At 45.4% G+C, this 16,906-nt stretch overlaps 1 protein-coding gene across 3 annotated transcripts in view; it reads left to right on the top strand.

Annotated features, from left to right (window-relative positions):
• PLRG1 (pleiotropic regulator 1) overlaps window positions 1-16,906 on the top strand; it is a 91,795-nt gene that overhangs the window by 5,240 nt on the left and 69,649 nt on the right. Inside the window, exon 2 of one of the 3 annotated variants that reach the window (XM_073576394.1) lies at window positions 15,220-15,409. The exons of the other annotated variants lie outside the window; for them this stretch is intronic. Coding sequence (XP_073432495.1) covers window positions 15,407-15,409 — 3 coding nt within the window. The 5' untranslated portion in view covers window positions 15,220-15,406. The remainder of the gene's footprint in view (window positions 1-15,219; window positions 15,410-16,906) is intronic. 3 annotated transcript variants of the gene reach the window in all.

Here is a 16,906-nt window from a genome sequence, read left to right as displayed (position 1 = left end):
CCTAAGATGCTCCGTAGATTATGCCCCCCCTAAGATGCTCCGTAGATTATGCCCCCCCTAAGATGCTCCGTAGATTATGCCCCCCCTAAGATGCTCCGTAGATTATGCCCCCCCTAAGATGCTCCGTAGATTATGCCCCCCCTAAGATGCTCCGTAGATTATGCCCCCCCTAAGATGCTCCGTAGATTATGCCCCCCCTAAGATGCTCCGTAGATTATGCCCCCCCTAAGATGCTCCGTAGATTATGCCCCCCCTAAGATGCTCCGTAGATTATGCCCCCCCTAAGATGCTCCGTAGATTATGCCCCCCTAAGATGCTCCGTAGATTATGCCCCCCCTAAGATGCTCCGTAGATTATGCCCCCCCTAAGATGCTCCGTAGATTATGCCCCCCCTAAGATGCTCCGTAGATTATGCCCCCCCTAAGATGCTCCGTAGATTATGCCCCCCCTAAGATGCTCCGTAGATTATGCCCCCCCTAAGATGCTCCGTAGATTATGCCCCCCCTAAGATGCTCCGTAGATTATGCCCCCCCTAAGATGCTCCGTAGATTATGCCCCCCCTAAGATGCTCCGTAGATTATGCCCCCCCTAAGATGCTCCGTAGATTATGCCCCCCCTAAGATGCTCCGTAGATTATGCCCCCCCTAAGATGCTCCGTAGATTATGCCCCCCCTAAGATGCTCCGTAGATCAGGGTTTCCCAACTCCAGTCCTCAAGGCACACCAACAGATCATGTTTTCAGGATTTCCTTTGTATTGCACAGGTGAAGCAATTATCACCTGAGCAATACTAAGGAAATCCTGAAAACATGATCTGTTGGTGTGCCTTGAGGACTGGAGTTGGGAAACCCTGCCGTAGATTATGCCCCATAAGATGCTCCGTAGATTATGTCCCCATAAGATGCTCCGTAGATTATGTCCCCATAAGATGCTCTGTAGATTATGCCCCCATAAGATGCTCTGTAGATTATGCCCCCATAAGATGCTCTGTAGATTATGCCCCCATAAGATGCTCTGTAGATTATGCCCCCATAAGATGCTCTGTAGATTATGCCCCCATAAGATGCTCTGTAGATTATGCCCCCATAAGATGCTCTGTAGATTATGCCCCCATAAGATGCTCTGTAGATTATGCCCCCATAAGATGCTCTGTAGATTATGCCCCCATAAGATGCTCTGTAGATTATGCCCCCATAAGATGCTCTGTAGATTATGCCCCCATAAGATGCTCTGTAGATTATGCCCCCATAAGATGCTCTGTAGATTATGCCCCCATAAGATGCTCTGTAGATTATGCCCCCATAAGATGCTCCGTAGATTATGCCCCCATATTCTGCCCCCATAAGATGCTCTGTAGATTATGCCCCCTAAGATGCTCCGTAGATTATGCCCCCCTAATATGCTCCGTAGATTATGCCCCCCTAAGATGCTCCGTAGATTATGCCCCCCCTAAGATGCTCCGTAGATTATGCCCCCTCTAAGATGCTCCGTAGATTATGCCCCCTCTAAGATGCTCCGTAGATTATGCCCCCCCTAAGATGCTCCGTAGATTATGCCCCCCCTAAGATGCTCCGTAGATTATGCCCCCCCTAAGATGCTCCGTAGATTATGCCCCCCCTAAGATGCTCCGTAGATTATGCCCCCCTAAGATGCTCCGTAGATTATGCCCCCCCTAAGATGCTCCGTAGATTATGCCCCCCCTAAGATGCTCCGTAGATTATGCCCCCCCTAAGATGCTCCGTAGATTATGCCCCCCCTAAGATGCTCCGTAGATTATGCCCCCCCTAAGATGCTCCGTAGATTATGCCCCCCCTAAGATGCTCCGTAGATTATGCCCCCCCTAAGATGCTCCGTAGATTATGCCCCCCCTAAGATGCTCCGTAGATTATGCCCCCCCTAAGATGCTCCGTAGATTATGCCCCCCCTAAGATGCTCCGTAGATTATGCCCCCCCTAAGATGCTCTGTAGATTATGCCCCCCCTAAGATGCTCCGTAGATTATGCCCCCCCTAAGATGCTCCGTAGATTATGCCCCCCCCTAAGATGCTCCGTAGATTATGCCCCCCCCTAAGATGCTCCGTAGATTATGCCCCCCCCTAAGATGCTCCGTAGATTATGCCCCCCCTAAGATGCTCCGTAGATTATGCCCCCCCTAAGATGCTCCGTAGATTATGCCCCCCCTAAGATGCTCCGTAGATTATGCCCCCCCTAAGATGCTCCGTAGATTATGCCCCCCCTAAGATGCTCCGTAGATTATGCCCCCCCTAAGATGCTCCGTAGATTATGCCCCCCTAAGATGCTCCGTAGATTATGCCCCCCCTAAGATGCTCCGTAGATTATGCCCCCCCTAAGATGCTCCGTAGATTATGCCCCCCCTAAGATGCTCCGTAGATTATGCCCCCCCTAAGATGCTCCGTAGATTATGCCCCCCCTAAGATGCTCCGTAGATTATGCCCCCCCCTAAGATGCTCCGTAGATTATGCCCCCCCCTAAGATGCTCCGTAGATTATGCCCCCCCCTAAGATGCTCCGTAGATTATGCCCCCCCTAAGATGCTCCGTAGATTATGCCCCCCCTAAGATGCTCCGTAGATTATGCCCCCCCTAAGATGCTCCGTAGATTATGCCCCCCCTAAGATGCTCCGTAGATTATGCCCCCCCTAAGATGCTCCGTAGATTATGCCCCCCCTAAGATGCTCCGTAGATTATGCCCCCCCTAAGATGCTCCGTAGATTATGCCCCCCCTAAGATGCTCCGTAGATTATGCCCCCCCTAAGATGCTCCGTAGATTATGCCCCCCCTAAGATGCTCCGTAGATTATGCCCCCCCTAAGATGCTCCGTAGATTATGCCCCCCCTAAGATGCTCCGTAGATTATGCCCCCCCTAAGATGCTCCGTAGATTATGCCCCCCCTAAGATGCTCCGTAGATTATGCCCCCCCTAAGATGCTCCGTAGATTATGCCCCCCCTAAGATGCTCCGTAGATTATGCCCCCCCTAAGATGCTCCGTAGATTATGCCCCCCCTAAGATGCTCCGTAGATTATGCCCCCCCTAAGATGCTCCGTAGATTATGCCCCCCCTAAGATGCTCCGTAGATTATGCCCCCCCTAAGATGCTCCGTAGATTATGCCCCCCCTAAGATGCTCCGTAGATTATGCCCCCCCTAAGATGCTCCGTAGATTATGCCCCCCCCTAAGATGCTCCGTAGATTATGCCCCCCCAAGATGCTCCATAGAATCGGCCCCATATGCTGCTGCTGCAAATAAAAAAAAAAAAAAAAATGACACTCGCCTCTCGTCGCTGGGGGCCAGGTGCCGGGTCCTGAGCAGGCGGAGACACCGGCGCGCTATGGGAGCCAGGTGCCATTGTTGCCGCTGGCTCAGGACCTGGCACCTGCTATATTCACCTGTCCCATGTCCATCGCTGCTCGCCGCTGCTGCCGGGTCCTCTGCAGTGACGTTCAGCAGAGGGGGCGCACTGTCACCGTGCTCTCTGCTGCCTGAACGTCACTGACAGAGGACGCGGCAGACATCGGGGAGCAGCGGTGGACGCGGGACAGGTGAATATGGCATATACTTACCCCCTACTGGCGCCGTCTCTGCAGCCCCGCTTCTCCACGGTCTCCCTTCCTTCCTTCAGAGGTCATGTGGTACCGCTCATTAAAGCCATGTATATGTGCATATTCATGACTTTAATGAGCGGTACTACGTGACCGCTGAAGGAAGGAGCCTGAGACCGTGGGACAAGCAGGGGGGTTGCAGAGACGCATCAGGGGGGTCAGTATGATCTGACACCCCCGCTCCCCCTCCCCTGCCGACCCCCTCGCGTATATGCCGAGAGTGGGACTTTCAACCCAAAAAAATGGGCTGAAAATCTTGGCTTATACGCGAGTATATATGGTAGGTCCTCTTCTCCTTTGACTGTTATGCGGTGGTGACTGGTCTGTGATATCGGACCTAAGACATACAGTGCTGTGCAAATTAATTGGAACAAAGCATTTTTTTAAGTAAAATGGTAAGTTGGTTACCAGTCAGTGATTCAAACCAGTTTTAACTGCTTTGAACAGGTGTGTGTACAACCTTGAGTAACAAACTGTGGTTTGACTGGTTTCTGTGAGTGGTTTAGTGTACTTTTTCTCTCAGTGTGATTCGTGCCTGTAAAAATGGATGATACTCCATGGAAGAGGTCTAGAATTATTACTCTTAATGAACATACAAGTCTGACTGTAAGAGAAATCGCTTCCACCGTTGGTATTGGAAAATATACCGTTTCAAAATTAATTCGCAGACACAATGAAACTGGATCGTTTTCTCCAAAACGAAAAGGGAAATGTGGAAGAAAAAGGAAATCGACACCAGGAACTGATCACTTATCAGAAATAGTAAAATTAATGCAAGAAAAACAAGTTAAAGACCTCCAAAGAGACTTGTTCGTTACAGGTATTGATATTAGTGATTTGACTGTACGGCGCAGGCTTCTGGATGTTGGTCGGAGGGCAAAAAAGCCAGTAAAGAAACAACTTCTGACATCTCCAATGAAGGCAAAACGACTCGCATGGGCAAAAAAATATAAATCTTGGACAACTAGCCAGTGGAAAAAGGTAATTTTCAGTGGTGAAACCCATCTTTTTGTTCAAGGGTACAGAGCAAGTGTTAGAAGAAGCAAAAATGAACCACTACGAGCTGATCATATTCAACAAACTGTGAAATACCCTCAAAAACAGATGTTTTGGGACTTTTTTTTACAGCTGATGGTACAGGGAGCTTATTTCCTGTCGATAATATGATGAATTCATCCAAATATATAGTCGTTTTATTGTGCCATTCATGCGTAAATTTGAAGGGACATTCTAACAAGATTTGGCTCCATGCCACAAGTCCTAAGTGTGTGAAGAAATTCCTGGAAGAAAATAAAGTAAAAGTGCTTGACTGGCCTGGCAATTCACCAGACTTAAATCCTATAGAAAATTTGTGGAGCATTGTGAAGAGACATCTTGGCAAAATGGACTGTACAACCAAAGAACGCATGATAAACAGTGCCATTCAAGTGTGGTTCCATGATGAAGAACTGAAGAATTTATGCAAAAACTTGGTAGAATCAATGCCAAAATGTATTGAAAATCTCATATCTGCTAAAGGAGGACATATTTCTTACTAAAATTAGTATTTTACAGTGCATTATAACATTTTATTATTAAATATTCAAAAATGTGTTTTGCTTAGTCCCAATTAATTTGCACAAAACTGTACATGTTATATGTCTTATTTTATTACTAGTTTTTAACCAGCATATTAAAGGTTATGTTTTAAAGATTCCTTTTTTGCTCTAGCTATTGTGATAACTGGGATTCTGGTTCTTTTTGGTCTATTTTGATAAAGGATTAACTGGATGATTATTTTTTGTCATGCTGATTGGCAGCGAGAGTAGTGCCGCCCTGTCAACAGGGAGACAAACTGCTACTCTGTTGATAGGGAGTAACTGAATCTCCGTCAGTAGCGGTCAATGCTGGGTGCAACAGGCAGGCAGTTGCCTCTGTTAGCAACTACAGCTCTTAAGAGACCACTGCTCAGTTTTATAAAAATCAGCTTCTCTCCATGTCTGGCAGCCATTCCATTCCAATGTCTGTTAAATTCCAACCACAGTACACCTCATTCTACCTAATGTGCTTCTGATTAGGTGATCACCTGAACCAAATCTTATTTAATGAAGGAAAATATAAAAAAAAAAAACCCTGCTGTGATGTTCACAATCCTCTTGCAATAGGACAAGCTGGATGGCAAAACAAGTGCTAGTAATATTCCAAAAGTAATAGGAATGAAAAAATAACTTTTAATCATGCCAAAGGAGTTAACAAAAAAAAGTCTTGAGTGAGGAAAATAAGGACTCAATCCTGGCTTTACTAGCAGAGGGATACAGTTAACGTCACGTTGCCTCCATCCCTAAAATTTCTAAGAAGGCAGTCCATTACCACAAGGTCAAGCAGGAGACATTGGGGACAACAAAGCTACAGACTGGCAGACAGCAAAAACAACTCTCCACTGAATGGGATGACCGTCATCTTATTCGAATGTCAGTTAGCAACCGCAGGATGACATCAAGTGACCTGCAAAAGGAATGGTAAATGGCAGCTGGGGTGAGATGCATGGCAAGAACAGTTCGTAATAGGCTCCTAGAGGCAGGGCTCAAGTCATGTAAAGGTAGAAAAGTCTTTCATCAGTGAAAAGCAAAGGAGAGCCAGGCTGAAGTTTTCCAAAGACCATAAGGATTGGACCATAGAGGACTGGAGTAAGGTAATCTTCTCTGATCTGTCTAATTTTCAGCTTTGCCCAACACCTGGTCGTCTAATGGTTAAGCCCCCGTTACACACTGCGATATCGCTAGCAATATCGCTGTAAAGTCACCGATTTTGTGACGTTGCAGCGATATTGCTAGCGATATCACTACATGTGATACTTACCTCCGACCGGCGCCCCCGCTGGTTATCGCTGATCACGCGAGAAGCTCCTGGACCATTCCTCGTCGGCCACTTCCTGCGGCGCTTCCTGTGGCCCCGACGAGCGACGTGTGGAGTTGGGTGGGAGGACGCAGGATTGCCGCGTCTGACAGGTAAGTAGCGACCCCCGACTCCTGCGATGTCGCTGGTGAGATCTGCCTGTGTGGCAGCTCACTAGCGACCACCTAGCGATGCACCTGCGATCCTGACCGCGTTATATCGCTGGTCGGGATCGCTGGTGCATCGCTAGGTGTAACGGTACCCTTAGACTGAGACCTGGAGAGGTGTACAAACCACAGTGTCTTGCACCCACTGTGAAATTTGGTGGAGGATCGGTGATGATCTGGAGATGCTTCAACATGGTTGGAATTGGGCAGGTTAATCTTTGCAAAGGACGTATGAATCAAACTGCATACAAGGTTATCCTGGAAAAACAGTTGATTCCTTCTGCTCAGGCAATGTTCCCAACTCTGAGGACTGGTAATTCCAGCAGGACAATGCATCATGCCACACAGCTAGGTCAATCAGTGTGTGGACGAAAGACCACCACATCAAATCCCTGTCATGGCCAGCCCAATCTCCAGACCTGAACCCCACTGAAAACCTCTGGAATGTAATCAAGAGGAAGATGGATAGTCACAACTGCTTACATTTTTGTATCAGAAGTGGCATAAGGTCACTCGGAAGCAGTGTGAAAGACTGGTGGCAAGCATGCCAAGACGCATGAAAGCTGTGATTAAAAATCATGGTTATTCCACATTATATTGATTTCTGAACTCTTCCTGAGATAAAACATTAGTATTGTTGTTTCTAAATGATTATGAACTTGTTTTCTTAGCATTATTTGAGGTCTGCAAGCACGGCATTTTTTATTTTGACCATTTCTCATTTTCTGAAAATAAATACAAAATTTAGTGCTTGGAAATTCAAAGATATGTCAGTAATTTATAGAATAAAAGAGCAATTTACATTTTACTCAAAAATATACCTATAAAGAGAAAAATCAGACAAACTGAACATTTTGCAGTGGTCTCTTAATTTTTGCCACAGCTGTATATATCTTTTAAGCAGCCTATGATTATGTTCAGTGCCAACAGTGAGCCTCCTGCTGGGTAACTCCCATAGACAATGAGAGAGATTTTAGAGCTCTGTTTTGGGATTGTGGTGTCCCAGTGGTCAGATGACTAGTGATCAGAAGCTTATCACTTATCCTGTAGATTGTAGATTGGTTAATACCTTGTGTAAATGGGATAGCCTTTTTTCGTACATACACTTTTTTAATGGCTCTAAAAAAAAAAAAAATTGTTCCGTTATTCAAATAACTTGTCATTTTTTTTGCTATACATGGGGTATAATTTTTATGTTGATATTAAGGCAAAATGGAAAAAAAATATGTGCCTGTATTTCACATTCTACTTTTTTACAGCCACAAAAGATTTTAAGTTGTGTTCCTCTTTCCCTAGAAATTGTTTTTATGTATTCCACACATCTGTTTTTCAACAGACATGATGCTAGAAACTGATTTGGACACTGGAAGTGACTTTTTATTTTAACATATTACCATGTATATTTTTTTTATTCTTGCTTTATGTATCTGGTATATTAGCCCCAGTTTCAGTGGAAATTCAGCTTCCTGGCTGCATAATAGAGCTATCTACTAATCTGTTTAGGCCTCTTTCACACTTCCGTTTTTGACCATCAGTCAAAATCCGCCAGTTTTTGAAAAAAACGGATCCGCCATTTTTTTTTGCGGATCCGTTTTTTTCCCCATTGAGTTGCATTACCGGCGGATCTTGACGGATGGCCATCCGTTGGATCCGTTTTTTTACAGTGCGCACGCCCGGAGATAGGAAGTCAGCTGGGTATTTAACCCTGAAATCCTTTCTGGCGGTGGGGAAAAAAATTCTCCCTCTCTCTCCCTCTCTCTCCCTCTCCCTCCCTCTCCCTCCCTCTCCCTCCCTCTCCCTCCCTCTCTCTCCCTCTCTCTCTCCCTCTCTCTCTCCCTCTCTCTCTCCCTCTCTCTCTCCCTCTCTCTCTCCCTCTCTCTCTCCCTCTCTCTCTCCCTCTCTCTCTCCCTCTCTCTCTCCCTCTCTCTCTCCCTCTCTCTCTCCCTCTCTCTCTCCCTCTCTCTCTCCCTCTCTCTCTCCCTCTCTCTCTCCCTCTCTCTCTCCCTCTCTCTCTCCCTCTCTCTCTCCCTCTCTCTCTCCCTCTCTCTCTCTCTCTCCCTCTCCCTCTCTCTCTCCCTCTCTCTCTCTCTCTCCCTCTCTCTCTCCCTCTCCCTCTCTCTCTCCCTCTCTCTCTCCCTCTCTCCCTCTCTCTCTCTCTCTCCCTCTCTCTCTCCCTCTCTCTCTCTCTCCCTCTCTCTCTCCCTCTCTCTCTCCCTCTCTCTCTCTCTCTCTCTCCCTCTCTCTCTCCCTCTCTCTCTCCCTCTCTCTCTCCCTCTCTCTCTCCCTCTCTCTCTCCCTCTCTCTCTCCCTCTCTCTCTCCCTCTCTCTCTCCCTCTCTCTCTCCCTCTCTCTCTCCCTCTCTCTCTCCCTCTCTCTCTCCTTTAAAATTCTGCATTCAACGGATCCGTCAAAAAATGGTCCGGTGGCATCCGTTTGCATCACTTAGAAACGGATCCGCTTTCCGCAATTTTGGCGCATTTTAACTGACAAGAAAAAACGTAAGTGTGAAAGAGGCCTGAGGCTGTGTGCCCACGTAGCGATTTTTAAGCGTTTTTGCCACGATTTTCGGCGCGAAAACGTTTAAAAAAATTGTGTACAGAACGCCCCCCATGCATTCCTATGGCATTCCGCACATGCTGTGCTAATGCTGCGCTTTTTTTCCGTGGCGGAATCACATCGCGGAAAAAATCGCAGCATGCTCATTCTTTTGTGCGGAATCACAAAGAATTGCCGTGATTCCGCACCCATAGGAATGCATGAGAATCGCTTACTTCCCGCATGTGGCTATGCCCACCATGCTGGAAGTTAAGCGTCTCATGTGCGGTTGGTACCCACGGTGTGGAGAAGAGGAGACTGTCCTCCAGGCCCTGGGTACCATACCCCTGTAAAAAAAAAAAAAGAATAAAAAATCGGGGTATATTTACCTTCCGGCGTCCCGCGCTGCATTCCCGGCCTAAGCGTTCCCAGTAATGCCTTGGCACGGTCCAGTGATGACGTAGTCTCGCGTGACTCTAGCGGTCTCGCGAGATCGCTATAGCAACGCGAGACTACGTCATCACAGGTCTCGCAAGGCATTACTGGGAATGCTGTGGCCCGGGAATGCAGCGCGGGACGCCGGAAGGTAAATATACACCGATTTTTTTTATTTTTTTTTTAGCATTTTAACATTCTATCTTTTACTATTGATGCCGTATAGTCGGCCTCAATAGTAAAAAGCTGGTCACACTTGTCAAACACTATGTTTGACGAGTGTGACCAACCTGTCAATCACTTTCCAAGCGATGCTTCAAATCGCTTGGAAAGTGCTTGAATATCGCACGTGAAAATCGCGGCAAAATCTCGATCATAATCGCGGTAAAATCACGGTGAAAACGTGCGATTTCTGGGAAGGAGTCCGGTTTTTGGTGTGCGTTTTAACACGCACCGTGGGCACATAGCCTAACACACACACTTGTTCATCATTGTGTATAAAGCAATTAGCAAGGTAGTGAAAGTAACAGACTCTCTGCCTTCACTGTGGGGATTCTGGCTGTGTCTGACATCCACTACATCACTGCAAGCTTCTTACTTGTTGTTTTAGAACTAAGTGCAGAGTAAAGTGAGGCCCTGCAAGTCCAGAATCATTTAGGATGGTATATAAATATCAAATCATTGGGGTCCAATACTTTGAATCCCCGCCAATCAGCTGTTATTAGCTCCCAATGTAGCAAGATGAGGAGGTGCATTCTAGTGTCCGCTGCCGAGTACTGCAGATCAGCTTGTATACAAGTGACTTAGGCCCTGATCTGCAGTACCAGTTGCTACACATTGAATAGAGCTGTGCAGGGCAGCTCAGTATGTACATCCCCGGCTGCTGTCGTAGCTAATAACAGCTGATCGTTGAAGTGCCAAGTGTTGGATATGATATTGATAATCTATCCTAAGCACTGGTAATCAGTATTGCGTGCAATATTGTATCCTAAAAGAGAGGAGGGAAGCTGTACCAGCAAAAAGGTTCTGATAATGCCTATGGTTTTGAATGGGATATCCAACAAGCACTTATAGGTGTGGTGGTCGGCTGTTCACATACTTTTGATGCTTACAGTCACATGACTGTTAAGACCCTAGGTTTCCTAGCAGAACATCACACGACGTCCGTCGACTCACCTTTCAATAATTCATTATGGAGTCATCTTTTCGACAGGTAAGTGATGCACATGCCCATGGCAATTCACGTGATATGGGGGGATGCCGTGAACAGTCCTGGCCTCCTCCTTCTATTACCAAATAGTTCATATTTATAGAAGTACACCCATGAAAATATTTATTGGCAAAATTTTTGTGTAAATGTATATTTTTCATAAGTGCAATAATATGATTACTGTCTTTCCCGATTTCCAGCCTCCCTCTGGTCCTCGTCTAGATCATGTAATTGCTATTCCGATTTCCAGATCACACTGGGCTCTTTTTTTACTTGGAAATCGGCTTTACTATGTAAGTCTATGGAGTGTCAGAACAAGGCTCCATGGATTTCCAGATCTCACATAGACCCCAGTTCGATCTGGCAAGTCGCAATTACCATCAATTGACCTGAAAGAGGACCGGCGTGGCGCTGGAAATTGGGAAGAGTATATTGCCGCATTTACACTACATTGTATACAGATATACATAGGATTAGCCAATAAATAGTTTAATTCGGATTCTTTTATACTCTCATGTTCTGACAAATTTCTAGTTTCGTCAACTTTTTTAGCAATTGGTGCTACAGTATCTCTTTCTAGTCATCTGAGTAGAATGGTTAGCCTTTGCCTACCACAAACAACAGTGAACCTTCAGTGTCCATGACGCTATCATAGGTTCACTGATTTTTATTCCTTGCACCAAGTGTGGTATGTGCTGACCACTATATACAAAGAACACCTCTCAGTTTCTTCTGTTTTGGAGATTCCATCATTCAGTGTCCCAGATAAACAATGCTGGCCTAGCATCAGGAGGGAGGTAAAGTCACGATGGGGGCAGGCTATGGAGCGTTGAGAATCCCCCCCCCCCCATGTGCTCACCCACCTATCCACTCTCTCTTTCCCCATGTGCTGACTTCTCCCGTCTGTGCTCTCTTCTTGACCTTGACCTGTCTACCCCATGTGCTATCACCCTTGTCTGCTGTCTCTCTCCTTCCTGTGCTGTGTTCTCCCCTCATGTGCTGTCCTGTTTGAGCTGTCTCACCCCTGTGCTCTGTCTCTCACCCCTGTGTCTGACCATGTACAGAACATACCACAGCTCCTGGGCAGGGGAGGAAGCAAAAACCAATACTGACATTACAGCAGATCGCAGACGATACATTTTGAGAGGTAAAATATTGTTTAAAAACAGTCAGTGAAATATTTTACCTCACAAAATGAATCCTCTGTGATCCCCTGCTGTAATGTCAGTATTGTCTTTTGCTTCCTCCCCTGCCCAGGAGATGTGGTATGCTCCGTACACAGACACAGAATTTTTAAAATGAACTTTCGTTTGTGGGAAAACCCCTTTAATGTGACCGGCTTTCTCTGCCTGTAGAAACGTTGCGCATCTGCCGCCGGGATCAGCTGAATGATTCACTGCGCCTACGCGGAATTCGCACAGTGCGACAGTGTTCCGCTGGTGATACTGCGCAAGAGGCTGCGTGAGAGTGTGGTGCATACGGCATATAGAGTGTGTGTGTGTGTGGTGTGACGGTGTTCTGCTGGTGGTACCGCGCAATAGGTTGGTACCAGCAGCAGTATCCGTATTGAAACTCCCATCAATTGTGAGTCCCAATATGGCGGTCGGTGAACTTCCTCCGCTTGGAATTATGGGATACGGTGACATCTGGACAAAACAGGAATGAAAACATAAGACAATTATATAAATAGATGAGTATAGAGAGATACAGTGGGGAAAATAAGTATTTGATACACTGGTGATTTAGCAAGTTTTCCCACTTACAAAGAATGAAGAGGTCTGTAATTTTCTTCAAAGCTACACTTCAACTGTGAGAGACAGAATCTAAAAATAAAAAACAGAAAATCACATTGTATGATTTTTACATACGGTAATTGAATGGCATGAGATAGGTATTTGATCACCTACCAACCAGCAAGAATTCTGGCTCTCGCAGACCTGTTAGTTTTTCTTTAACCCCATAAGCCCCCAAGCCTGTTTCACCTTCATGACCAGCCCAAATGTAACAATTCTGACTAGTGTCACTCTATTTGCTAATAACTCTTGAACGCTTCAATGGATTTCAATACAGAAAAGATGTATATCTTTGTACCGTGTTAGCCAGTAGATAGAAAAATATTCAGAATTGAGAGATCTCAGTGGTTGATACCTTTTAATGGCTAACTGAAAAGATGGTAACACGTTGCAAGCTTTCGAGACTACTCCGGTCTCTTCATCAGGCATTGACTAATACAAAATCTGAAGAGTCACATATTTATGCACAACACAGTACAGAAAAAATGCAATAGATAAGACAAGTGACGTGAAGCAGAATTATGATTATGGGAGAGGGAGAAGCATAAATATTGGGCCAGTTCATAGATAAGGAGTCTGGATGTTTTATTGTCCTCTGATTGGGGTCTCCTAATCTGTTGTGATGCCCCCCACAAGGCCTTAGGAGCAAATTCCTTAATTGATGTAAAAAGACAGAAATCCATGCGACCCATTCATTCCAGCATTGAGAGTGTCAAAGGTCATCATGAGCTTGTACTCCCAGACTCTTCTCTCTCTCTCTGAGATGTGAAGTTACTGTTCAATACCAGTAATTTCATATCCATAGTGTTGTGATCAGGCATGCAAAAATGTTTTGCCACAGATACAAAACATTTTTGTATGCCTGAATCTGTGGCAAAACATTTTTGCGTGCCTGATCACAACACCATGGATATGAAATTACTGGTATTGAAAAGTAACTTCACATCTCAGAGAGAGAGAAGAGTCTGTGAGTACAAGCTCATGATGACCTTTGACACTCTCAATGCTGGAATGAATGTGTCGCATGGATGTCTTTTTACATCAATTAAGCAATTTGCTCCTAAGGCCTTATGGGGGCATCACAACACATTAGGAGACCCCAATCAGAGGACAATAAAACATCCAGACTTCTTATCTATGAACTGGTCCAATATTTATGTTTCTCCCTCTCCCATAATGATAGTTCTGCTTCACGTCACTTGTCTATCTATTGCATTTTTTCTGTGCTGTGTTGTGCATAAATATGTGACTCTTCAGATTTTGTATTAGTCAATGCCTGATGAAGAGACCTGAGTAGTCTCGAAAGCTTGCAATGTGTTACCATATTTTCAGTTAGCCATTAAAAGGTATCAACCACTGAGATCTCTCAATTCTGAATATTTGTCAACGGATTTCACTGATTCTGAGAGTATTTTTTTTTTTCATGACATATTGTATTTCAAGGTAGTAGTAAAATTTCTACTATATGACATGCTTTTATTTGTGAAAATAAATAGTAAATTTGGCGAAAATTAGGAAAAATTAGCAATTTTCAAATTTGTCATTTTTAAGCCCTTAAATCAGTTATGGTAGTAATTAGTGATGAGAGAGTCTATTCGTTACTTGGGTTTTCCCGAGCATGCTCGGGTGTCTTCCGAGTATTTTGGCTTGCTCTGAGATTTAGTTTTCGTCGTCTCATCTGCTTGATTTGCGACTTGTAGACAGGCTGAATACATGTGAGAATTCCCTAACAAACAGGTATTCCACACATGTAATCAGCCGGTCTAAAAGTCGCAAATAATGCAGATAAGACGAGGAAAGCTAAATCTCCGAGCACGCCAAAATACTCGCTCATCACTAGTAGTAATAACAGTAGTCTTTATTTGTATAGAGCCAACGTATTCCGCAGTGCTTTACAATTCAACAGTTCATATACAAGGCATAAGTAACGTTAGAGATAATACAATAATTACAGCAAAGATAATGATGACCCTGCCTGTAAGAGCTTACAATCTACAATCTAAATGGTTAATAAATAACGTTTCCCACATGGCTACATTACATCAGCACAATTTTTGAAACATATTTTTTTATGACATTATTCACTGGAATTTTTGGTATGTGGAAGGAAAAAATGGACATTTGACTTTTTTCCACCAAAATTTTACTAGTTTAGGCCCCAAATTTCTCCTTAGCATGTAATACTCCATATTTGGAGGAAAACCACTGTTTGGGGCATGGCAGGGCTTTGAAGGGAAAAAGCTCCATTTGACGTTTTTAAATGCAAAATTTGCTGGAATAATTAGCAGATGCCATGTTGTATTTGGAGAGCCTCTGATGTGCCTAAACAGTGGAACCCCCCCCCCCCCCCCCCCCCCGCCACCAGTGGCTTCATTTTGGAAACTAGACCCCTCATGGAACTTATCCAGATGAGTGCTAAGAACCTTGAACCTCCAGGTGCTTCACAGAAGTTTATAACATAGAGCTGCGAAAATAAAAAGTCACCTTTCCCCACAAAAATGTCCGTTACTCCAAAATTTTTTATTTTCACAAAGTAACAGGAGATAATGGCCCCCCATATTTGTTGTATAATTTCTCCTGTCTATGCAGATACCCCATTGTGGTGAAAAACTACTGTTTGAGCACACGGCAGGGCTCAGAAAGGAAGAAGTGATGTTTTGGTACGCAAATATTGATGGAATGGTGTGCATGTGCAGGTGTCATATCGTGCATGAAGAGGACCTGATGTGCCTAAACAGTGAAACCCCCTCCCCCCACAAGTGAACCCAAGCAATGTATGGTGAGCACAGGTGCTTCACAGTATTTTACAACGTTGAAAAAAAAAATTTGCACCCAAAATGTTCTTTTAGCTTCAATTTTTTTCATTTTCATGAGGATAGCAGGAGAAAATGGACCTGAAAATTTGTTGTGCAATTTCTCTTTAAAGCACCGATACCCCGAATGTGGTCAAAAACATATTTTGAGGCACAGTGCACAGCTCAGATGGGAAGAAGCACCATATTGGAATTCAGATTTTGCTGGACTGGTTTGTGGGTGTCATGTCACAATAGCAGAGCCCCTAAGGTGCCAGAACAGCAGAATCCCCCCCCCCCCCATAAGAGACCCAATTTTACGAACTACACCTCTTAATGAATTCATCTAGGGGTACAGTAATCCTATTTCCACCAGGTGGGTCACAGAATTTTTTACAATTGGTCAATGAAGAAAAAAATAATTACATTTTTACCACAAAAATTTAGTTTTAACCCCAGATTTGACATTTTCACACTGGGAAATGGGTAAAAAAAGGCACCAAAATGTGACGGAGTCACAACTGCATGTCACAGAGGCTGATAGTATAATGAAGAGAAGAGGCAGGGATTCCCTCCAGGCACCGCACTCCCCGGAGCTTGGAAGAAATCATTAGCATAATGAAATAAAAGTCTATTTCTCCACATCTAGACAACAGCATGAGGCATACAGGTAAGATTAGATATTTCTCTTACCTGTAAGCCCATAGTAATAGCTGAAAAGTGTCCCGGGGTGACAAATTCCTTTGAAAATAGAACTCCCTTTGGTATTCTAATATGGTCCCTTCCTTTTTAGAAATTAAAAATTGTGCCAATGCTCCTCCTTTTTTTATAAGCCAAAGGAAAATTTACTGCTTCTCCATTTTTCACAACCACCTCCACCTCCCAAGTTGTCACAGCAGCTCCCTGGCTTGCTCTCGGCAGCTTTCTGGCTTGCTCTCTGCAGCTCCCTGGCTTGCTCGCAGCGGCTCCCTGGCTTTCTGGCTTGCTCGTGGCGGCTCCCCGACTTTCTGGCTTGCTCGCGACGGCTTCCCGGCTTTCTGGCTTGCTTGCGGTAGCTCCCTGGCTTGCTCTCGGCGGCTCCCTGGCTTTCTGGCTTGCTCTCGGCGGCTCCCTGGCTTTCTGGCTTGCTCTTGGCGGCTCCCTGGCTTTCTGGCTTGCTCTCGGCGGCTCCCTGGCTTTCTGGCTTGCTCTCGGCGGCTCCCTGGCTTTCTGGCTTGCTCACGGCAGCTTTCTGGCTTGCTCGCGGTAGCTCCCTGACTTTCTGGCTTGCTTGCGACGGCTCCCCGGCTTTCTGGTTTGCTCGCGACGGCTCCCCGGCTTTCTGGCTTGCTCTCGGCGGCTCCCCGGCTTTCTGGTTCGCTCGCGGCGGCTCCTCGGCTTTCTGGCTTGCTCGCGGCAGCTCCCTGGCTTGCTCACAGCAAGCGTACTTCAGCACATCTCCCAAACTCTAGTAATTTTTAATACTTAGGAGAAATGCCATGGTT

Source organism: Dendrobates tinctorius, unplaced genomic scaffold (assembly GCF_039654945.1).
Source record: "Dendrobates tinctorius isolate UK_male_01 unplaced genomic scaffold, ASM3965494v1 ptg000008l, whole genome shotgun sequence".
NCBI lineage: Eukaryota > Metazoa > Chordata > Amphibia > Anura > Dendrobatidae > Dendrobates > Dendrobates tinctorius.
The sequence above is the reverse complement of the archived record's forward strand: the minus strand, read 5'-3'. Positions and strand labels throughout refer to the sequence as shown.